This window comes from Stegodyphus dumicola, chromosome 5 (genome assembly GCF_044657685.1).
Source record: "Stegodyphus dumicola isolate Sdum_Otavi_A_Nest chromosome 5, ASM4465768v1".
In the NCBI taxonomy this organism is placed as follows: domain Eukaryota; kingdom Metazoa; phylum Arthropoda; class Arachnida; order Araneae; family Eresidae; genus Stegodyphus; species Stegodyphus dumicola.
This window is the reverse complement of record NC_140772.1, coordinates 74,724,328-74,749,736: the sequence shown is the minus strand read 5'-3', so window position 1 is coordinate 74,749,736 and position 25,409 is coordinate 74,724,328. Positions and strand designations below refer to the sequence as shown.

General features: G+C 32.4%; 1 protein-coding gene across 2 annotated transcripts in view; it reads left to right on the top strand.

The window, feature by feature from the left end:
• Positions 1-25,409, top strand: part of LOC118205271 (uncharacterized) — a 180,407-nt gene that overhangs the window by 130,686 nt on the left and 24,312 nt on the right. For both annotated transcript variants that reach the window (XM_085816784.1, XM_035377572.2), the window contains exons 4-6: positions 745-3,680; positions 18,506-18,691; positions 21,157-21,227. In XM_085816784.1, the coding sequence (XP_085672910.1) occupies positions 745-3,680; positions 18,506-18,691; positions 21,157-21,227 (3,193 nt within the window). The remainder of the gene's footprint in view (positions 1-744; positions 3,681-18,505; positions 18,692-21,156; positions 21,228-25,409) is intronic.

Here is a 25,409-nt window from a genome sequence, read left to right as displayed (position 1 = left end):
TGATGCCCTTCTTCAGAGAACAGAGGAAGCAATTCGTGTGAATAAACGTCTCAAATTGAAAGAATTGCATCAAATCATACCGGAAGTGTCAATGACAACTCTTTATGAAGTTGTGACTGTCAAGTTAGGGTACAAGAAATTGTGTGCACGCTGGGTTCCAACAGGCGGCAACATTCTATGACTGTGGGATACAAAAGCTTATGCACCAACTTAACAAATGTTTGGATAAAGGGGGTGATTATGTCGAAAAATAATAAATAATCCAGTTAATAAGATGTAACTGACATTTTCTAAATAAATGTTTTACTTTTCGAAATGCCCTCGTACATAGAAAAATGTACCATTTAGTCATCAGGTTAGAGGCCAAAGCACAGAAATTTTCAAAACATAAACTCATTCCTTTTTTTAATATTATTATTATTTTTTAAATCAGTAATTTCATTTGTCTTTTGTAAAAATATCTAAAAGTTTCATAATAGTGTGTTGAGGTGATGCAAAACAAGCAAAATTTTACACAAAACAGGTTTTAAGAACAGATTGCATGTTGAATATACAGGTTCTGGTTATAGGGCTAAAAGAATGGATTGTCAATAAGCAGGCCATTTTGAAGCAGGGGATACCTGAATATGTATTTTTTTATTCATAATGTTTATAACATATTTTCTTTTATTACAAATTTATGTATGAGATAATCTGATATTGTTCTTTATTCCTAGATTAATTTTTTCTTTTTTTACTTTTCAGTAATCGTCATTCTGAAGATGAAATTTCAATCTGTAAAGATGAACCTCTTTTTTCTCCTCTTCGGGAACCACCTGTACCGGAAGCTACTATATCTGTTGATAGTTTAGATAATAGTTCTAGTTATGATCAAGATTTAGTATTAACATGTAAAGCAAATAAAAATAATTATACCATAGTTTTTGAAGGCAGCAGTACCCAATTTTCTGATGATTCTGATTACCAGGATGTTTGTCGAAGTAGTGAAGGTGAAGGTAGTTTATCCGGTGCTGTTCAAATAAACTATAGTTCTAGTTTTAAAAAACAAAGCTCTATGGTACAGTCAGATGTAGCTTTCACTACTTGGAGTAAACTATGGAGGAGTCATAGAGTTTGTCGCAGAAAAAGTGATTCTAATACCAAAATATCAATAAAAAGCCAGAGTTTACCTAATCTTAGCCATAACTCAGTTTTCATTACTGATAAGCAATTAACACAGTGGGCAAAATGGTGCGGTAATCACCGTTTTCCTTTGTATGAAGTTGTGCAGAACTACCAAGCTTCTGGAATGCATGTAGCTAATAGCAAAGAATGCTTGCATTCTGTGTCTTTGTTGAAATTATTCATGAAACACAAGGTGTCAAGTAACTCATCTATTGGTTCAAGTGGCCAGTCAGATTCTTCAACTTCCTTAATCCTCCAGCCTTTGAACTTCCGTAATACCAGCCTCCAAAATTCCTTAAACATATCTGAAAATAAAATCAAACCACTTCAAAGGAATACTGATGATCCTTCACAGAATCAAAAAGAGAAAAATAGAGCAGCAGGTCATAATGATAATGAGACTCACCAAACTCAGATGTTTGTAGATAATATTCAGATTCTAGACTGGAATTCAGTTCAGAATATGACTGAGACTAATAATAATAATATTAACTCCTTGTATAATACTGAAAATAATGTGCCTAATAATAATAATATAGAAGAAATCAGATTGAATTCTGGAAATGATGATTGTGACAATTCTCAGTACTTTGAAGATAGTTTGATGGATGCGCCATCACCTCCTCTGAAACATTTCCATGCTACTCCTATTAAAGAAGAAGAAGAAACCGATATCTCAAGTGGAGATGAAGTCATGAGAGACAGCAAAAATCCTTTTGGAAGTGATGATAGTACTTCTGGAGATATTACAGTTATTCAAAATAATACTCTCGATCATATTACGCATACCAATAGACAAGAAAGTAGCGGCAATTTAGAGCGTATAAATAATATTTTCCCTTCCTGCAAATCAAATGTAGGGATTTTAAACAAAGTGTATACTCTGAATAGGGAGGAGCATCTGCCATCAAAGAAACCTGGAGTTTCTACAGAAAATAATTCTCAGAGCACTCAGACTAAACAGTTTAACATCAATGATTGTACTGGACCAGAAGGATTTAAACCTTTGCATGCCTTTAGCTGTAAAACTAGTAGCAACCAGACAGACTGTGATACTGTTAATACTGTGCATTATACAACATCTAGAGATTCAAGTCCTGCTTCTAGTGGATATGTAAGCAGCCGTCATAGCTCAGTGGAAAGATTAAGGCATTCTTCTCAAGGTAATAGTGTGAATCATAATGCTGCTGTGACACCAGCTGTTGTCCAGAAGAGTAATGTAGTTCTCACTACAACTTGTACTTGTGGTACTCAGATACCAGTACATGTAAAGGATTCTTCTGTGCAGACATCAATTCTCTATAACTCTAATTCTAGTTCTGGATTCACTCTCAAAGAATCATCATCATCATTGCCTGAACCAAATAATTTCTCAGAGACTGCTGTTAAATGCCCTTTGCAGAATGTAGCCTCTCAAACTAAACATCGTCAAAAAGATAAAAAATCCATTTATGTATGTTATCCAAATTATTCTTTACCAGATTTAAGTTTCTTAAAATCTATTATTGATGAAAATTCAGAATCTGTTTTTCTCACACCTACTGAATACAAGGTGCCTCAAGAAATTTTAAATCAAAAGAAACCTTCAAGACCTCGATCATATGGAGCTTATGAAACTTTATTGCAGAAACATTTAACAAAAATAAAGGATTGGGAATCATTAAATGTGTTACTACCAGATGACCTAAAAATCCTCATTTCTAAAACACATACGAAAGGCTTGAAAAGCGAAAATGCATTTCCAAAAGAAGGAGCATATTCTAAAAATCGCCATCAAAGCTTATCTTCTTCTTATTGTAATGCAGATGATGCAACTAAATTGAAATCTAACTTTGTCGATGCTACTTATAAACGACACATGCCTAGAAGTATTCTGCGAAAGTCTAGCTCTGTTGATCAGTGTGAAGAAAGGCCATGTAGAGTACATTTACCTACTCGTTGCACTAGTGCATCTTCAGTAATGTGCACTAAAGAAGGTGGAAAATCTCCTGATGGAGATTTATCACATTGCAAGCAAGGTCTTTGCAGTGGCTTAAAAAATTCGCATTGTAATGAACCTAAGTTTTCTGAATTTGTTGCAATTCCTAAAACTGATGCAGCTTTAAAAAAGTATCATCATAACATGATAGCTAATATTTCCCCAGACTTCTTTCCTCAGGCAGACTCTAAACAGTGTCATCCTTGCAATAATTATAAGCCTTCATCTCCTCTTCTCTTGCAGCAAAATGAAGTTACTTCCAATTCTAAGAAAAAAGGATATTCATTTGAAAACTGCACTGATGAAAATCTTCAAGAGTTTTCAGGAAATAACATTCCATTTCCATTTAGTAATGAAAATATACTGCCTTCTTTGGATCAGAAAAGTGATGTTCAGAATATAGAATCACATATAAATTGTTTACACAGTAAGAAAGCTGTTAAATTTTGCGAGAAAAGCCCTACCAAAAGTTCAAAACACATGGATGCATGCAAGATGGGTCGATGTTGCAGTTGTAACACTCAGAATCGGTCATCAGGTTAGTCAGCACATTTTCTGATTACTTTGTTTTATAGGAAGTGGAGGAAAGTTTCATTTCCTGTAACATATGTCTGATTAAGTCTGTCCCATAACATATGTTAAATAATACAGAAAAATTTGCTTACTAAAATTCAATTAAAAGTGTGTATGTAATGTTTTATGGGACAGACTACTACTTAGTTTTTAACATAATCATAAAACACCTTCTGTTAACCTGTTGAGGGTCATCAATGAGCTCAGCTTTCATTCCAGTTACACACCATAATGGGCACAAACAAACGTAGCTGGCATTACAAATTTACAGCCGACAGATATTGTGTATTTGGGAGGAAAGAATTGCTTTATATCCCAACTGTCAAAGGTTTAATTCACAAAGTAGAAAGTCTAACTAAAGCAAATATAAATCAGCCATGAAAACTCCATTGAAAATTTTGCAGTTATATATATATATACAGTCAAAAGTCATTAATCCGGACACCCATAAACCGGAATGATCTATAATCCGGACCTCAAAGCTACAAACTTTCTGCGCATGCGTCAACGTGTAATGCATTCACGCATGCGCGTAATACTTTTACGCATGCGCATAATACATTGACACATGCGCGTAATACTTTTACGCATGCGCATAATACATTGACGCATGCGCATTTAATGTATAACGGACGGTATAAGCTAAGCTAAAATTATCTAATTATCTATTTCAGTTAATGTTGCAGATTGCGTTGTTCCTTAATCTTCTAATTGGATCGGGCTTATTATTTTTTGAAGACTGTTAGAGTAATTTTATATAAGTAAGCTTGAACTTTCGATTATGTCAAATAGAATTTCCGATATATATTTACTAATATGTAAAGGATCTACAAAGCGAAAATATGTTTCGATGTCCATCAAACAAAAAGTGGAATTGCTGCAAAAAATGTATAAAGGCATATCCTTTGTTTCTCTAACCATTCCAAAATCTGTTTATCAGTTTCACGCTGCTCTGCGGGGGAGGGGGGCGTCGCGGCACATGATGAACTGGAAGTTGATCTGTCAGCACTATCTTTATCTTCAGGGCAGATGTTTTTATTTTATTCAGCTTATAATTCCTTACTAAATGTAGTACTATTTCATCTCGATGTATTCCGTCTTTGATATGATTTAAATCAAATTCCTCGTCATTATAAATAAATATCACGAATACACATCAAATTGTTTTCTGGTTGCAATTTTCTAATTTCGACTATGCGTAATGTGTGCTTTATGCATGCACGCATTGAAAGAAATGTAATTATGTAACAATTAATAAAGTAAATAAATAAATATTAAGCTTTTCTTTTTTGTAAATTTTGATACCCTTTAGATCATAATTGCTCTTTATTTCATAAATTACGGTTTCATATTTTTAATTTTATAATTTCTGCATGCCATCTTACGAGATTTAAACTGATGATCTATAATCCGAAATCAATAATCCAGAATCGCTGAAGTACCAACAAGTCCGGACTAAAGACTTTTGACTGTATATATATATATATCTAAAATACAAAATGATAATTCCAGCAAGATTTTAAACTTAACTTGAACCAGTTGGCAATATATCTTTCAATTCATATTTTTTAATGAAACATTCACTTTTCAAGGATATGCTTTACATCATTTTGAATCGCTCTGAAGCATGTTATGTTACGCTTTCCTTGCAATTCCTCTGCACTGCAAAATCCGTTGCCCAGTCGCTGCTCAGAATTAAAACAAAGACTTCTAAAGCTTATAAATATGACTATGTTTATATGATCACTCTTTTGCCTGCTTGCTCTTGGAAAAGTCATGTCATTTTGCTAAGCTTCTTTTTCTATTATCTAAAATGTAAACTGCATATATAGAAATTGTGAGGCACGTTTGGCATCCCTAATGTCATACTACTTTAAGCAAAAAATGTGTCTTTGATGAGTTTTTCTTGTTAAAAAAAATGATGTTTTAACAATCATGCCAGCTGTGATTTTCTCTCCAGTCATATCTACGTGGCTGTTTTCTCACCTATGACTTTAAAGTGGATTGGTTTCATCTTCTGTAGTCAGCTCTCTGCTAAATTCTATTCAATGTACAATGAATGTGAATCTCTGAAATACCAGGTTAAAAAAGAGTCGACAAGGACATCATCTGTCTCAGAAAGTCCTGTTTCACGGAAATGTTTAAGGCATGTCTGGGTCATTTCTGTTATTTTAATGTGATATTTTAGAGGTTCACAGTCAAGGTATTTTTAAAGAATTGAACAGAGAGCTGACTAGAAGATGAAACTGATCCACGTTTTAGTCATGTTAAGTGTAATTTATTTCACTTCCTATTCTATTCTTACAGAAAACTGTAAAGAAGTGAACTTCTTAAATGTTTCTATTCTAAAAGTGTGAAAAGTTTCATATTAATGTTACAAACAAGTTTCATATTTATGTTACAAACTGGAAAATTTATAATGGAGTAATGACCCGTGTATAATAATATCAGTAAGCTGGAGAATCTGAAATTGTCTTGTAGCTGTTTGTTCTTAATTAGGAGCCAGCTTCATTTTTATGACCTCTATACAGTATGAAATCTCTATATTAGGTCATAAATTTATGTAATAAGAAGTTTTAAAATGCTTTAAGTTTTGAGTATTAAAATCTTATAACTTTTGTCTAAACAAAAAGTATACTTAAATTGCTTTCTTTCATTTTACATGCAGTCACAATGAGGTAAATGTACACACAATGCATCTTGCAACATTTTAATATTTTAGCAATAATTACTTCTTTGTTGATTGATAGGCTTACTGTCGAATTACCTGAAGTGAATGCTATAAATTTTATTTATTTATATTATTTTAAAAAATAATTTGTGTTTCACATAATGGATCAGTTAGATTTTGAATGAACCTTCTACAAAATATTCAATTTTAAATAATATCTTTCCTCTTCATCACTGAAAAAGCAGTTTGATTTAAGCTTTCATGCATTTTTAAGAATGACTTGGTAACAGAGGTATTCTTTAACATATATATGGAATGATCCTCAAAGTTAATGTTGAATATTTTGGAAATGTTTTTTTACTTTTGTCAGTAAAAACCATTAAATAATCCAGGTAGTTGTTCATTTTATGCGAGAGAAGCATACACAGCTATTGGAAAAAAAAAAGGGGGAAAAAATCTTTTGTTTTATTGCAAATTTAAGAATAATGTCTGTTTAACTTTCTTAATTAATTGCTAATGTCTATTGCTTGGTCCTTATTGATGCAATTTATTGATTCTCTAAAGATCAAAACCAGTTATTTAGTGTTTTTTGTATTGCAGTGTTTTTATCTGAACTATTTCCAAATGCATTAGACAAAAAAAAGGGGGGAAGTGAAAAGAAATGTGGTTCTTAAAAACAAAAAGTGTAAAAAGAAACCTGATCCTTGAAAACAAGTGTTATTTGTCTTCTGCAGCAGTATTGGTGAAATTTGGGCTTAAGAAAGAGGGATTTGTTGCCCTACAAAAAACAAAACTAAGTATGGTAAATGAAAAATCGGCAATTTGTTCAATATCCATATTATACAAGTTAGTTTATATATATATATATATATATATATATATATATATATATACAGAAGAAATTAAATATAAATATATATTTATTATAGTCTCTACATGTAATAAAAGAAAGAGACTGGCTCATATATATATATGTCATAATAAAAGCAAAGGAAAAGACGGAACACTGTAGATGCGTGATTAGACCCATATTGAAGAAGATTTTGATTGCGTAGTATGCTAGTAATGCTAACTTGGTAATATCTAAAGAACTTGGCAGTCGAGGCAGTTTTAATTCCATTTTTATTTGCAACTAATATTTGTGGCCACAATCACTTGGCACTCTAGTCATGCCTTTCCATAGAAGATTTGCATATTTGATATTGTTGAGATAGAAAGCAAGCCAGCGTAATTACATCTTACCATCGTAGAGAGCAAAGCTGAAGTGCATACATATGAAAGATGAAAGCACGGCGACGAGAAAAGTTTTGCTTTACAATGGCAGTTTCAGTTCCCAATTATTACGTCATCAGAGTTGCGCGGGCCATAGAGTGATCTACAATGACGCAATGCAGAGAAGTTATTATGATTTTAGAATAAAGAGGAATAATTAATGTTTGTAGTTTAAACTATAATTTTGATTCATATACTTTTATCTTACATATATATATTATAAGTAAGAGGAATGTTAAAAAGCTAATGCTAAAAATACATTTGACACTACAGTTCCTTAGTAAAAATGTAAAATCTTGTAACAACTAGAAACGATATTAAAGTAGTAAAAGCTATCTCATAAAAACTAAATGTAAAAATTACAAATCGAGATGACTTCAAAATCAAAAAGGGTGAGAAAAAATTAAGAAATTTTAACACGCAAACAGTTTTAAAAAGAACTCTTGTAAAAACTAAATACATTTCAAATACACCTTAAATATGTATAAAAAATTACAATAAATGGTAAATAGCTCAACTTGAGGTTTGAGACGGATTTACCAAGGGAAAAGCAGCTCAAAACTCGAATCAAGTTAATACCTTTAGCGCGTTTTGTCAAACGATAATAATTGAGACTATAAACGTAATTTCCCTAATATAATAATCCAACTTAATAATCTAAAATAGTTTAGTAAGTCTCAATTATTTCGCTCCTTTTCCCCAATGCACAGTAATTTAAATTGTAATTGTAAAACTTATTAATTAACACGAAAAAAGTTTTACAAGAAAGCCTAGTTAGGCAAATGTACAATTAAAATAAAATAGCTAAAAAGCTATTGACAAGCTGTAATTTAAATTGTAAATGTAAAACTTACTAGTATTAAACAAGAAAAACTATACAAGAAAGCCTAGTTAGACAAATGTACAATTAAAATAAACAGCTAAAAAGCTATTAGTACAAAAATAACATAATATTAAGGGATACCCCTCTAGCCTGAAAATTATAAACTTTTTAAGGAGAAGAATCAAAAGAAACATAATGTAACCATCGAAATGGGTCTTGCAAAGACCAAAGAGGAATACAAAAAAAGGACAAAACATACTTACGTCCAAAGCTGTGGTCTGTTCAACTTAAAAATGATCAAAATTGCTGCAAAGGGTTGCTGTAAAAAGAAGCATTCTAAAGTAGTGTTACCAGAAAAGTTATTAGTTAAATTTCTCCAATACTGTGAAGCTTCCCAGAAGGGGAGGGACTAGGAATTCTTGAAGGATGTATGCTGTGGAGCTCTTATTTGAGTGAAATCGTCCGTTAAAATGTTTTGAAAATACTAGTGAATGGCTAATTAATTTCCGGCTAATTGTCGTGTTGTAACGATGAAGAATTTAAGAAAGGAAAAAAGGAATTTTCACTGTCAAAGAGCTATGTTTTTCCCTTGCAGTGAGAGATTGAGGGAGTTCAGCATTTCAAAAATGTCATACAAATATACCAATTCTATTAAAAAATCAGCATCAGCAAAATCTGCATCTTTTCATCCTTCTTCTTTAAGGAAAATAAAAATTTCTGCAGTTCAAAGGTACATGATAAAATATTACCATGAAAAAGGCATCGTGCACTGCTATAGTACAATAAAAATGTATGTTTGGCTCCCATATCCTCACATTTTTTTAAAAAAAACTTGCTTTCAATGGACGAGATTTTATAAAATTTACCACATTCACTGCATATTCTAATGCCTGATATAGTGCAGGATTCAAGCAGTTATAAATACAGTGCATTTGGTGAATTGCTTTGTATCAGTGCCTATAATCCTCCATAGCTGCCAGACATGCACGGAGCGATCTCCATCAGTACAACACCAATGCACTTGGGTCAGTTCAAATTATTTTCAGATATGAATGTATCAAGAATCTTGAGCAGGTCCTGGTCCTTTTTCTCCTTCAGTGATATTTTTACAAAACAGAAAGTCTTCTTTAGTATTATTACCAACTATAAACTGTGCATATCAAATGAGCATCCTTATTATTATCCATAGCCTCATCTAGCAGCAATTAAAGTATCACTCTTTTAATTTAATAAACTTTTAATTTAATTAATTGAACGTTGATATCCTCTGCCATATGATGTATATTCTGCCTAATTGTTTTATTAGTCAAAGGCATTTTTAAAAGCAGCTTCTCCGTATCCACCACAACAGCTGGTAGAATAAGTTCCGCAATGGTATGAGGATTCTTATATTTTGCAGTTCTGTAAGCCACCTTGTAAGATACTAGGAAAGCATTCTTTGGTATTTATGCTGTCTTAAAAAATGTATTTTTTGTTTTTCAGTTCTTTTAACTTCCTGGCAAAAATATCATGAGGTTTATCAACCATGCTGTGACAATGGCACTTCGATTTACTTGCAAGCATGCACATCACTACCAAAACTTTTGAACACAATACACATTGTGGTCTCTCTTCACCATTCATTTCCGTTGATGTTAACCCAAACTGTAAATAACTATCGTCATATTTATAATATTATAATTTCTTCATCGTCGTGCCACTGGTTGAAGACATACTTTCACTATTACATTTATTACTGTTCAAAAATCAATCCATTATCAAAGATACAAGAGCAAAAAACCACAAAACTGTACATCAAAGACAACAAACAAGAAGTAATACAGTCAAAAGTCATTAATTCGGACACCCATAATCCGGACCTCAAAGCTAAAAACTTTCTGCGCATGCGCCGCGTCGACACATGCGCATAGGCGTTTACGCGTGCGCGTAAGACCTTTTACGACTGCGCATATGCGTGTGCGCAAGTGCAGAATACGTTTTCGCGTGTGCGATTTATGTATAACGGCCGGTATAAGCTAAAATTATCTAATTATCTATTTCAGTTAATGTTGATGATTGCGTTGTTCCTTAATCTTCGAATTGGATCCGGCTTATTATTTTTTGCAGACTGTAAGAGCAATACTATAAAAGTAAACTTGAACTTTCGATTATGTCAAATAGAATTTCCGATTCTGGAGCTCCCAAAGGATCATACAAAATGAAAGTATGTTTCGATGTCCATCAAACAAAAAGTGGAATTGCTGCAAAAAATGGATAAAGACATGAAGAATGTGACAGAGAGGTTAGTGAAAACGAAAAAATTTCGATTGACGAGTTAGTCGGTATTCTCGGCACAGCAATTAACGGGACTTAAACAGCGGAACTTTGTAACTGAACAAGAAATTATGTCTGTTTATAGGATTAAAGAGAAAGTATTATCACATAAAATGAAGCAACTTAAACAACTTACATTGAAAGAAATGTTTAACAAAGTAAACAAATAAATATTAAGCTTTTTTTTTTTTTTTTTTTTTTTTGTAAATTTTGATACCCTTTAGATCATAATTGTTCTTTATTTCATAAATTACGGTTTCATATTTTTAATTTTAGAATTTTTGCATGCCATCTTACCAGATTTAAACTGATGATCTAGAATCCGGAATCACCGAAGTCCCGACAAGTCCGAATTAACGACTTTTGACTGTATAACGCTAACTATACTACAGTACTAAGTCCGTAACCCGGATGTAAATTATCCGGAATGATCTATAATCCAGACCTCAAAGCCACAAACTTTTTTTTTATTTATATGCTTTTTACGCATGCGTGCTTCCGAAGTGAAGCTTCCATTTCCGAAGAAAGTAACAGAGAGGTTATTAAAAACGAAAAAATTTCAATTGACAAGTTTGACAAGTTAGTCGGTATTCTCGATACAGCAATTACAGGACTTGAACAGTGGAATATTGTAACTGAACAAGAAATTATGTCTGTTTATAGAATTAAAAAGAAAGCATTAGCACAAAAAATGAAGCAACATAAACAACTTACATTAAAAGAAATGTTTAATAAAGTAAACAAATAAATATTAAGCTTTTTTTTTTTGTAAATTTTGATACCCTTTAGATCATAATTGTTCTTTATTTCATAAATTACGGTTTCATATTTTTAATTTTATAATTTCTGCATGCCATCTTACCAGATTTAAACTGATGATCTATAATCCGGAAAAATCGATAATCCGGAATCGCCGAAGTCCCAACGAGTCCGGATTAAAGACTTTTGACTGTATTACTGTTTGTTAAAAATGGTGTATAACATCCTCACCACAAATCAGGAGACATTATTAACATTATTAACATAATTTCTGCATGCCATCTTACCAGATTTAAATTGATTATCTATAATCTGGAAAACGCCCTAATCCGGAATCGCCGAAGTACCGACGAGTCCGGATTACGGACTTTGTACTGTACATGGACTAATTTACATTACTGTTTATTTATATGAGGTGCTGAGTTTAACTATTCTACCTTGTTGCTACCATTTTATCCTTGTAGGTGTTCTGAGGTTACATTGGCGTGAGGTATAGCACGATCATATGACATTATCGAGAAGGTGCAGTAGTGCCACCTCGCATTCACAAAAATATTTTGCGCCCAGTGACTTATGGTTTTATACGGGGTCAAGTAAAAACAATCCACACAAAAAAATCTAGATATTTTTAGCTTCTCACTCTGTTTTCTATTTAGTTAGGCCAACTGTCTTGGTTCAATTAATTATGAAGCTTTTACAATATTTCGCATTGCCCCTATAAGGAGGCTGCGGCTCCTTGGGGTACTGCAGTGTACCCCAAGGTTTGTAACCACTGCCGTAAACAAACCTATAGCTTCTTTTTCCATTGATGGAATATTTGAAATAGTAAGCATAATGAATATTTTACAATAAAAAACTGCGATATTGACACAGTGCAAGTACGAAAAACCAGTTTGATCGTTAACTGTTTATTTCTTGCACAGTCATAGATTTTGGACCATTTATTTCTCACCAGTGCAGACATTTGCTGAATCTGCTTATTTTCAAAGGCAAGTAAAAGGCTTATTTTTTATAAAAAAATTAATATCTGTATCAATAGTGTAATTTTATTAATGTGGGGAAACTGATTTTGAAAACTACGTTAAAAAGTCTGGTAGGTTCTGCTTTTTCTTATATAACATAAGAGACTATTAGCTATCACAGTCTGACCGTGTAAATGGTTATCATGGAGATCTGGCAGTTTAATGGTAATATGACCACATTTGTGGTATTATTCACAAAGTATTCATTCATAAATTTAATGAAGAAATTTTTAATTAGATAACATAAATGTGTTCCAGCAGGCTTTTCCTTGCCATGTGGGGGAAGGGGGATACATCTATCCAAAGCACACAAAATGAGCACGAAAACATGGAAATGGGCCCAAAGAGCGCAAACATTACCTTTTGATGGGCTCTGCACTTTATCCCATTTAATGTGACTGTTTTTAATTGTTAAAATGCATGGATGAGGATTTTTTTATCAGTGGAGGTAAAACACCATTCCTTATTATATGAAAGCTACAAACAATCATGAAAAATCTTGAAAATGCAAGCAAAACATTGCTTCTGGATGTTAGAAATTTGACATGAATTTAGGTGTAACTTCTAAACAAGATCTAATATTAAAAAATAAATTGTGTGTTCAGAAAGGGGAAATTTAGTAAGAAAAACTTTAATTTCTTTATTTCAGTTACGTAGAATCCTCAAAATACGAGCAGAACATTGCTTATATGTATAAAAATGTAGCTTGAATTTTGCTGTAAATTCTGTGAGCTAGTCTTTGAAAATAAATTGCCTGTTCATGTTCAGAAGGTGAAATATGGTAAGAAAAAGCGATTTTATTTCCTTATTTCAAATTCTTATCCAAAGCCTCAGAACATTATAATGTGTAAATTAACTGGGACAAAGCATTTTACGGGAAAAATACAGTGATAATGATAAAATTAATTGGAAATATGTCCTTTTATTTCCAGAATGACCTCTGGAATGCACTTAAGCATTGTTTTTACTAGTCTTGAGGATTTAGTTTTTACTTGTTAATCATGGAAACTCACTTTTAAAGCATTCTTAATTATGTACATTTTTGTTGGACAATGGTTTTACAATTTTTTGCTGAACAATTGTGCAATTTTTGTTGTACAATCGATTTTGCTAAGATGTTTCTTGAGAATCGGTCACAAATTTTCGATCAGATTTAAATGTGGTGAAATTTCAGGCTAATCTAGCGCAGTAATTTTATTTCCTACATGAATTTTCTGATAGATTTTGAATTGAGACATAAAGCCAAGTCATGTTGGAAGTGTCCCCACAAAGGTTGTCAAGAATGGCACAGTGTTTTAAAATTTTTGTATACTTTGATGAATTCATCATATTGTCAATAGGAATTAGACTTCCAGTGATATATGCAGGAAAAAACTCAAATACATTTGTTTTTGAATGTATTATATGTTTGTTGGATATGTTGATGTTTTGCTGATTCACCCTTGTTTCAACAGCAATGTTAGATATATAACCATGAATAAGTATATGGATCTCATGACTAAAAATGATCATTTTTGCGTCATTTATGCTCCAAGATTTGTATTTTTTGGCCCACAATAATCACTTGTGCTTCATTTCATGAGTCAAAGTTGTTTTTTAATCAGCCTTTTTCGCCTTCCAACCAGCAGTGAGAAGCCTATGTCACGCATTTGAAGGATGAATATCAGTACCAATAAGCAATAGACTTCTTTAATGTCTTTGCTAATTTTTCTTAGATTAATAATGCTATTTCAGAATAAAAATCGATCAAATTCTGTGTTGTTTTCTTTTCTCTTACTTTCTAGAGAAAATTACTCAATTTCATTCTGTCTCCTAAAAATTTCAGAAGCACTTGATTTTTCAACACCTGTTGCAGATGCAATATTTCTTACAATAATGGATGTCAGACTGTTATGAGGAAGTGAAACGAATATTTAAAAAGTATGCAAAAGTAACTTTCTTTTCTCACATAAGCAAACTTAAAAATGATATACAATAATCCTATTTATTGTCTAAACCAGTTTTATACAATAATTGTATTTATTGTCTAAACCAGTTTTAAATAGTTGAAAGCAGACATCCCGATGACATTAAGGTTGATAAAACTGCTTTGAGGGACCCACTGGTTCCAGCTGGCAGTCAACTTAAAATTCTGTGAAAAAAATTGCTTTGTCCCAATTAATTTGCACACTATAGTACAAACTGAACATTGCTTGTGGAGGTTAAAATGTTATTGGAAGTTAAAATGTTACAAAAGTATGTAAATCAAAGTTTTAACTAGCTATAGAGCCTTAACTCTTCATTTAAATTTGGTTACTTTTTCTTTCTATCCTCAAAATGGTAGCACCATATAATAAATTCCTTAAATTGCATCATATCAAAATTAATGCTTCTGGCAAGATTTTTTACATAGTGCTCATGATGCTGATATTTACATAATGCTTCAGCCAATAATGATTTCAAATTTGGAAACCAAAACTTAATTGTAGCAGTTAGGGACAAAGCTAAAATAAAACTAAATCATTCAGCATTAAACTTTCATCTTGGACACATCACATTTTTGTTCTTGCTTGCTATTCAGCCAACATGTTGCCACTTACTTCTCTTTCATGAATTTATAAGGTATTTCTCCCGCCTTCCTAGCATGCGTTCGTGTTGTGGTGGTCTGCACGCTGGGCCGGTATTCCAGAGGTCCATGGTTCGATTCCCGGTGAAGGCATAGCAAAAATTTCATTTCTCCTGCTTTCAAAGAAATCCCAATGTCTCTGCAATGGCACCTGAACTAAAAGGGTGGGTGGAGGATTATTCTCTCCACCCAGGATTTGGCAATTGAGTCCCTTAAAAAACCCCAGTCGCCCTTTAAAAAGGGTTATACTGTACAAAGTCTTTAATCTCGACTCGTAGGGACTTCGGCGATTCCGTATTAGGGGTTTTTCCGGATTATAGATCATCAATTTAAATCTGGTAAGATGGCATGCAAAAATTATGAAATTAAAAATATGAAACCACAATTTATGAAATAAAGAGCAATTATGATCTAAAGGGTAACAAAATTTACAAAAAAAAAAAAAAAAAAAAAAAAAAGTTTAATATTTATTTGTTTACTTTATTTAACATTTCTTTCAATGTAAGTTGTTTAAGTTGCTTTGTTTTATGTGCTAATACTTTCTCTTGAATTCTATAAACAGACATTATTTCTTGTTCAGTTACAAAGTTCCGCTGTTCAAGTCCTGTAATTGCTGTGCCGAGAATACCGACTAACTTGTCAATCAAAATTTTTTTCGTTTTCACTAACCTCTCTGTCACTTTCTTCATGCCTTTGTCCATTTTTTGCAGCAATTCCACTTTTTGTCTGATGGACATCGAAACATGCTTTCTCTTTGTAGATCCTTGGCAGCTCCAGAATCGGAAACTCTTTTTGACATAATCGAAAGTTCAAGCTTACTTTTTATAAAATTGTTCTGACAATCTGCAAAAAATAATAAGCCAGATCCAATTAGAACATTAAGGAACAACACAATCTGCAACATAAACTTAAATAGATAATTTTAGTCTAGCTTATACCACCCATTATACATTAAACGCACATGCGTAAACATATTGTGTGTATGCGTAAACGCATATGGGCATGCGTAAAGGTATTATGCACATGCATAAATGCATATGCTCATGCGTTTATGCATGTTTGTTGCTTTGAAATCCGGATTATAGATCATTCTGAATTATGGACATCCGGATTAAAGACTTTGTACTGTATAAAGTATTTCTCTCGGCTTCCTAGCATGCCTTCATGGTGTACTGGTCTGCACACTGGGTCGGTATTCCAGAGGTCCGTGGTTTGATTTGCGGTGAAGGCATTGCAGATTTTTCATTTCTCCTGCTTCCAAAGAAATCCCAATGTCTCTACAAATTGTATTGTCATAATAATGTAAAAAACACAAATTTGATCAAGAACAGGCACGCAGAATGTGCCTTTCATGCTGTGTAATTCAAATTAAGAATAATCTTCTTGAACAGTTTTGTATAGAAATAAAATATGTTCAGTTGGCCACAAATGCTACTGTATGTTTTATGTCATTTATCTTGTAAATCATCACACACATACACAGGCTTACCAGACATCTCGCTTTGACTGAACTGTCCTGGTTTGATGATTTGCTCTGTTTTCCCTGGTTTGATGATTTGCCCTGTTCTCCGTATTTCAGTTTGTCATTTTGTCTTGGTTGGTAAAGTTTTAAAAATGGCGAATGTGCAAGAAGTAAAAGTGCAATCTCAAGTAGAATGGCAATTTGGTAGTTTAACTATCCCCTATGTTACACACTTCTTGTTGTCAGTCTAAGCATTTCGTATCTAGATCTAAGTACTTGTTGCTGTCTAGATGTTTTCACCCAAAAATGATGAAAAATGTTGTTCTTTCATGGGTATGGTAAAATAAGTGGAGCGGATTCTTTTATTGGAATAAACAACAGTAAATTAAAATGAAGCTCCAGGTGAAAAAAATAATGAAATTGCTGCAAATAATACTATAAACATGGATCAAATTTGTGAAGAATTAATGCTTTTGTGTGGGGGGGAGAGCTAACTATGGAATTTCGAAAAATAAAAGTTGTGAAGAAAAATGGATACAATTTTCAGTCATTTAAAAGTAAAAAAAAAAAAAAAAAAAAAATCATCGCCCAGTCTTGCTTAAATAATACACTACATTTCTACATTTTCAGCATATCAGGAGTCGACATTCACCATGCTTTAATGGTGAATGTTGAATATGTCAGAAATTTGCATTTTGTTCTCCGTATTTCAGGCGCCATAAAACTTCAAGGGTGACAGAGAAGGGAGAAGAGTTGGTCGTAACCTGGGGAGAAGAGTTGATCGTAACTCTGTAGAGGCGTTTTCACTGCGTGACACCTCTACAGAATCAAAAGCTAATGTAGCTTTTGATTCTAATATGAGAAGGGCTACTTGATATTACTTGACTTCTTAATAATGACAGCAACCGTGCTTGGATAATTGTTAAGCATTTAGTATTAAATTTAGTTAACAAAGAACTTTTTTTTTTTTTTACTTTAGCATTCATACCTTATATGTCGAAGATTATTTGATTGTTGATTGAAAGGTTGTTGTAAACTGAAACATAATTTTAATGATTCAAATAGTTAAGTGTTAAACTTTTTTTAATTTATTATGTTATCCTGTTTTTCATAACTAAATATCCATGCCATTCATTCATGCATAAGGTCCTTTCTTTATTTTCAGCATTTAAAGTTTTCAGTCCTTTCTTTTATCTTCTCAATCCAACATAAATTAATTATTTAGAAAGCCATTTTGTCTGAAATCTAAGTAATATATGAAACAAATGTTATTTTATTCATGAACATTGCTACTTAATTTTGCCATATAATGATTAGTTTCAAAATGCAGAGTTGTTAGAAAATAATTATTTTTTGGAATAGTTTTTCTTGTCAAATTCCTTCTAAAAATGCATGGACATTTCATGTATATTTCATTAGAGATGTTTGTAACTTTTCTAACTTTTAAAAAACAGATCTAGCTTATATATAAAAAAACCAGAATTATTCTGATTATTTAACCACTTGCACTGTAAAAAGATGTGCCACGCATGTCGAGATGCTTTTGTCTCAAACCGCGAGCAACGTGAACGCCAAGTTGATAGGTATTTATCGCAAAAATGAAAATAACGTGGTGTACACATCACCTAACAACGAGATTGTTTATTTTTCGAGTTACAGCTCTGGATTGCACTCGCAGACGTGGAGCGGCATAAATGAGACACTTTACCGCTTGTTATATTGTAGCGCACGGCACAGCAACCGTGAAGTTTAGGCATAGCGCAAGTGGTTAATATCATTTCTCTGTTCTTCCATATTATATACATTTTTAACACATTTTAATTTATTAGTTTTTTTATAAACTTTTACCTTTATTATTTTTAGGTGAATTTCATGGTTCTCAGTGTTCATGTGATATTTGTAACCTAGAATCAGACAAGCCACCTCAAGAATTTCTTGTTTCTCCTACTCAGAATTCTTTATTATATCCTGATATTTCAGACTCGTATACCTTGCAGAATTTTTCTGGTGGTGGCAAGTTTTTCCAAGAAGCACTTCGAAGAAAAACTGGTAAGACACGTTTTTTTATCATATACATTTAGCTACATTGAAGTACTTAAAAATGTGTACTGTTTCTAAGAAAACTTTGTTTAAATTATATTGTACAAACCACATAGACTAGGGAAATAAACTCCATTAAAATTGCTAAACCATTAAGGAAAACAGTTAGTAGAATCACATTTATTGTACAGACACATTATAATGGAAGAATGAAATCATTAAAGTTTCAGATAACTTTGAGGTACAGGACATCCAGAAATCATTATCCTGAGCATCTGCCTCTGGCATAAATAGCAGCTGGACATGGAATCAAACAGACTTTGGGTGGTAGTTACAGATATTGTTATCCATATGGCTTCCAATTCTATGTCAGTGTTCATTTATCATACTGGCTGGTGGGTGTTAATATTTCAGTTGAAACCATTACGAGACATTTTCAGTTGGTAAGAGAGATGCAGTTCTCTGTATTGGTTAAATAGCATCTATATTGAAAAACCAAGGACACATAGCATGGAAATATAGGATCTAGGATAGCATGCTGTCTCACATTGTCGACTGAAAGGTGGGGCAATGAAGATCTAGAACAATGATATTCAAATGTTATGGTAGTGCAACCCCATAAAATGCTTACTATCCTGAAAACCAATTTTGTGGCCCCAGCCAAAGTGCCGACCCTTAATTACATGCCATCAATTCAGATGTTTTAGGATTTTTAACCACTTTCTGATATGATTCTTTAAATTCTTGTGATTCCATTTAGGGCCATGATTCATAGTTTGAATGCCACTGGTCTAGAAGATATGGGACAACCACAAACATTAACACCTCAGTATCATTAGGGCAGTTGATAAAAGTGTCAGATATGTTAACTAGAAAGGAATGAGATATATATTCCCCATAGTATCAATTCAGGTGCTGAGCTGGCGTGATGAGGATGAATATTAAGCTTTCCGTTTCTGTCAGTGGCTTCAACATACAGATCTGATCGTTTTGAATGCTGTAAGTAATAGTAAAATTCATTGGAAAGGCGTCATCACGCCACTGATACTTTTCATGTGCATCACTGAATGCACCATTATAAGCACTGATTGGTGTGCTGTATTCTTTTTTCAAGAAAAACTGAAACAGTGATCACTTTGCAGCATTGATTGTAGATGTTGTATATTACTAAGTACCAGGTGCTGTGCAATACATACAGTTTCCTGACCCAGTATATGTGATGTGGTTGTACAATCCTAACAGCTACGTGGATGAGATTTTTATCTTGGGCTGATGAGTGTGCACAGTCATTGGATCTTGATCAGCACCAGCAGTAGTTGCATGTTATAACCCATAATCCCAGTAAGTAAATTCTTCCATATCGAATTTTGAAGCATGTTTCTTATTCATACATGAAGCATAATATGACCTCCAACATAAAAAGCAATAAGTAAATGCATTTTCAAAATAAAAAATTGATATTTCAGTCTGCTTTTATGTACTGCTTTGAGATGTCATTACTCTTGCTTGTATTGTATAAATGCTAATCATTTGCATATCCTATCAAGTTGTACCTTTCATGCAAGTGTGATGCTTGTTATGTTCTTCCTTCTTGGTATAGCGATTTTAATGTGCTTTGGTGTAACAAACCTGTGACAAAAGCTAGACCTGTTGAAACTGTACCACGAAGACATGTTGTATTGTATAATTTCATTGGTCTTTGTCACTTTCAAAAGTGCTTATCAGTGAGAAACAACTGAAATATACTAGATTTTCAAGCCATGTCATTCAATGCAGTTCTTCTGTCATCCAGGTCCGCTATCTTCATGCCCATTCCTTTTACTGAATTCTGCAATGATGTATCAGTAATGGCACACAGGTTGGCTTGTGACTGACACGTTTTGTGAAGAATCTGCTTTGAAATTGGTAGCAGTACCCTGTCTATGATTCGTTACCAGTCATACATCATTTAGGGCAAATTTCATCTTTGATGGCAAGTGAAATGACCTAGTTTCTATGAGTAAAAATGCCATGTGTAATAAATGTAGTACATTTTTGTTACTGCATACCCAACAAAACTAAATACATCAGCAATGTGTGAAAACTTGTTGACCTAATTCTAGTACAAGTAATCATACCTTCATAAAACTTTTAATAACTCTTGGTATGCAGTCAAATTAAATGAGCAGCTAGTCAAAAATGAATAATACATTTCAGGTAGTGGAGCCTATGATGCATTTGCTATTCAAAGCATTGTTACTTTGCGGAGTGTTGCGGTTTTTTTCAATTCAGATTGTTAGACTGTTAAATAAACTAATATCTTGTAATGCTATTAGATGTCTTTGATTTAATTATTAATATGTATTCTACATAAAAGTTATTATTGCGGCATTAGCATTTCTTAACCATCATATAACTAAGCATTTGTGGATGAAATATTAAATATATTGTTATTAAATTCTTTTTAATGTTTTCTTTTTTCCTCCCTCTTCTAGGACTGGTAGAAAATCTGAGAAAAGCTACACAAATAATATTTGAGCATTACAAAACATCAGATAAGAAAGGGGTAAGCGAAAAAAAAATTCTTTTGATGCCACATTTAGTAGGAGATATTGATTTCACATTTTCAGCGTTCTTATGTGAAATTATTACTAAAGGCATTTTTTGTGTATATTTAACTGTAAATTTATTCTTTTAAAAATTTTAACATGTTTATTATTTTAATATATTTATTCTTAAATTTAGTCTCTTATAAAGTCTTTTCAAATAAAATAAATGTAATAATGGCACTGTAAAGGATCATCGGAACATCTTATTAATAGGCTGAACTTATTTATTTAAAAATGAACTGTTAAAAATAATTATGTTTTTTACTTCAGATCATCTGACTTATGAAACCAGAAAATGTTCCCTTCTCATGTTTCATTTTTTAAAACTGAATTTTTTTTTTTAAAGAAAAAAAGAAGAAGAAGACAAAGAAGCATTGTATAAATTGCCCAAAATATTTTCTCAGAATTGTGTATTAAAATGTTATAATTACAATTCGAATTTAGGTATAGTAGCCTTTGTCTTCATTTTTAAATAAGGCCTGAAAAATATCCAGCAGACAGTCTATTTTATTAGCAGTTTTTGCATGATAATTCAGTTGTATTTATTATACATCTTCTAGCTCAGTAGGTCTTATAGGCTGTTATTCATTTCAGCATCAATGAGCATGCTGAAGCTAATTGTTTTAGTATTCATTCTGTTCTTTCTTTGGATTATTATTTAAAGTTGGAAAAGAGCAGAAAGTGTATCGAAATTTTTAGTTTTATTTCTGTTGAGAAGCAAATTCATTATCTTGGAGTATTAAAGCCTCAGTATAAATGCTGACAAATAATGGAAATCAAACACTAAGAAATAAATTAATGACCCTTTACATGATTAAGATTTCCTGTGTTTCTGATTTCCTTAAATGCTGCGTACTATAACAATAGATATGATTATTATAATTCTTTTTTTTTTTTTTTTTTTTTTTTTTTTTTTTTGTATGTATATAAGATTTAAGCAATTTAAGTTAATATTGCTTCAGATTCTTGCTTCTTAGATTTATTTTACATGTTTAATTATCAGACCTCGGAAGCATGAAATGCTGTAATAAAGCTGTTCATTAAAACAAAATAACGTTAAAAAAATTTTAAGTATAAAGTTATTATAATTGTAATTATAAATTAGAAGTTATTTTAATTATAAAGTTTCATTTTAAAATTTTAAGCACTTTAAAAGTAAATATTGTTACAGATTCTTGCTACAGTTAACAATAGATTTATTTTACACATTTAATTATCAGACCTCAGGAGCATGATATGCTGTAATAAAGCTGTTCATTAAAACAAAATAACTTGGCTGTTAAGTATTAATTTTACTGTTTTAATATAGTAAATCAACTGTTACTGATTTCAAGTGTTTAAATACCTCTAGAAAATCTGAACTTTAACTTTGGGGGGAGGGGAAGCAAGGACTTATGATATTAGAAATATCTATAGCCGAATATTTTTATTTTTCTGCATAACATTGCATTATACTAAAAAATCACTATCCATTGGTTTTCTTGAGAATCACTAACTTGCATACGGTTTGCTAAAACTGTCATTTTGTAAGTTTTTTAACATTTATTATGATGTAAAGTTTAAATTTTTTTTTTCAAATTGTATTACTGTACTGCTAACTGTAATTGCAAGTAATTATCAAACAATTTATATAGTCGTAATAATACTGGTATGTTTCGGAGTAATTAATATGAGACATTTGAATTCTAGTTATTGTGCACTTACGGTGTGAATTTTAAATTTATGCAATGTGGTATCAGATTATTAGAAATAATATACATACTAATTTTAGAAACAGGGCAGATCAGTATGAAATAATATGTGGGGTTTGCTATATTCATATTAATATTACTTGATCAATAAATAAGTGACATTACTACAGCATCATTAACACACTGTTTATTACAAACCAACATTAACTGGTGATTACTTCAGTTCAGTTCAACGAGCAACTAGTGTGTTGCCACATATATATGACAAGTTTAATTAATTGATGTTTTGCATTTTTTATATCGAATAATTAAATCTGCTGCATAAGTTAGAATAAACCCATTCATTTTCTGTTGTCAGTGGTTCATTTTCTGCTATTCTTTGAATATATGATCAGAAATAAAGTTATGCTGACCGTTTGTTTAGATGTTTAATAAAATATCATATATTCTGAATATTAATACCCTATTAAATATTATTCCTCCACATGCAAGATCTCAAACAAGCTTCTTTATGTGAATTTATTAACTATTTATATAACTATCAACTCACAAATACTTTTGTTGTCACATTATTGATTACAGCTCAGATTTTGTCACACATGTTTTTTTAGCAGTTTAATATATTCTAGTTCTTTAATGAACTCTCAGCTGGAATTAGATGTGAGAATATGTGGGATCATGTAGTTAATATTGATACTTTCTCATTTCATGCTTCATGGACTTTGTCCTTTAAGAGTTTGCAAATATTGTTTTTGAAACATCGATAACTGTTGTGCATAACTATTGGGTGTATAGATTTCATACTTTCTCTTTTTTACTGGTAAAAGTTTTAATAAGATAATAAGTTAATAATTTATAATTTAATAAGTAGATTTAATACTTAACATATCATGAAATCTTCCTTTATGATATGGGGTAAGTCGAAATGAATGTAGCAGTTGCGAACGGGCAAACGGCTATAATTATTTAATGGGAAAGAATTTATCGATAAGAGTAACACAGAATGTAGACGGAACTACAAAATTTCTTTACGTAAGGCGCAGGTGCAATGAAGCGGAAGCCTATGCATGTGAGTCGAAACTTCGCAACGACAAGAAACCTGTTCATTGCGGGTATCTCATTAGTAAAAATGGTGAGTCCCGTGCAGAAAGCATTCTGCATGTTAGAATTTGAAAAATGTCATAATATTATAACAGTGCAGAGAAGATTTCATCAGTGTTACAAACAAGAACCTCCAAATGCGAACGACATATGCATATGGCATTGGATGTTTAAAGAAAGAGGATGTTTGTGCAAAGGGTAGTAGCAGAAAGCTATGTGTTTCAGCAGATAACGTAGAAAGAATTCACCGCATGTATGAACGAAGTCCACGGAAATTCACGTATGAAGGCAGTGGAAAGTTACAAATGCTACAAAAAACAGTATGGTGTGTTCTCAGAAAGAGGCTACAAATGATCCTTTACATCATTCAACTTGTGCAGCAATTGAAACAGGAAGACTATGGCACACGTATGAATTACGCTACATTTATGCTGGAAAGCATGGAGGATGAAACAATGGCTGATCGTCTCATTTTCAGCGATGAATCAACCTTTCATATAAGTGGGAAGGTTTGTAAGGATCTTAAGTTTTACTAACGTTTATTTTATTTTAAATCTTTACTATCACTTCTTATTTTCTACTTCCGGCCAGAATTATAAGCGTGAAGGTTTTTATGCAAAGTTTGTCTGGCGAACGCCAAGTACTTAAGTTGTGGCTTTTTGCAAGAGAGTGAGGAAGCAGTGAGTTCGAAGCAGGCCGCTTACCTTAGAAGTTACGCAGTTGCTATTTGCCTTCCAGGCCAGAGGTATTAATCCTCTTGATAAATTAAACGTATTGTAGTGTTCACAGTCTCTGTGCTACATACACTTCCTGTTATTATAAGGCCAATCTTACACGTGTATTATTCTAAAGTTAAATTAGAGTTTAGTTTTATTTTGATATCTTTTACGTTAGACCCCGAGTGGAGGGTCATTGTATTCCGAAGTACGGAAGTCATTGTATATAAAGAAAAATAAAGGGTTTTGTATACCCTTCGTCTGTATCCTGTCTACTTACTACAATTAGTGAACATAGCTTTAGTAAGCTCTCTGTTCTAGTCAGGTCATTGTATGTTTCCGAAGAAGGTTAGAAGAAACATTGAACCTGATAGGTTAACCATATGAATGTGGGGTACAGAGAAGCCTTCCACTGTAATTGAACATGAACGTGACTCAGCGAAAGCTAATGTGTTCTGTGGGATCTCATCATATAAATTGTACGGCCCTTTTTTCTTCAGTGAGCAAAGTGTAACATTAAATGTTTACCTAGACATCCTTGAGGTATGGTTAATGCCACAGCTAGACTCTGATTCCACGGCTTGCATCTTTCAGTAAGATGGAGCACCCCCACTCTGTAGTATGGAGTTCG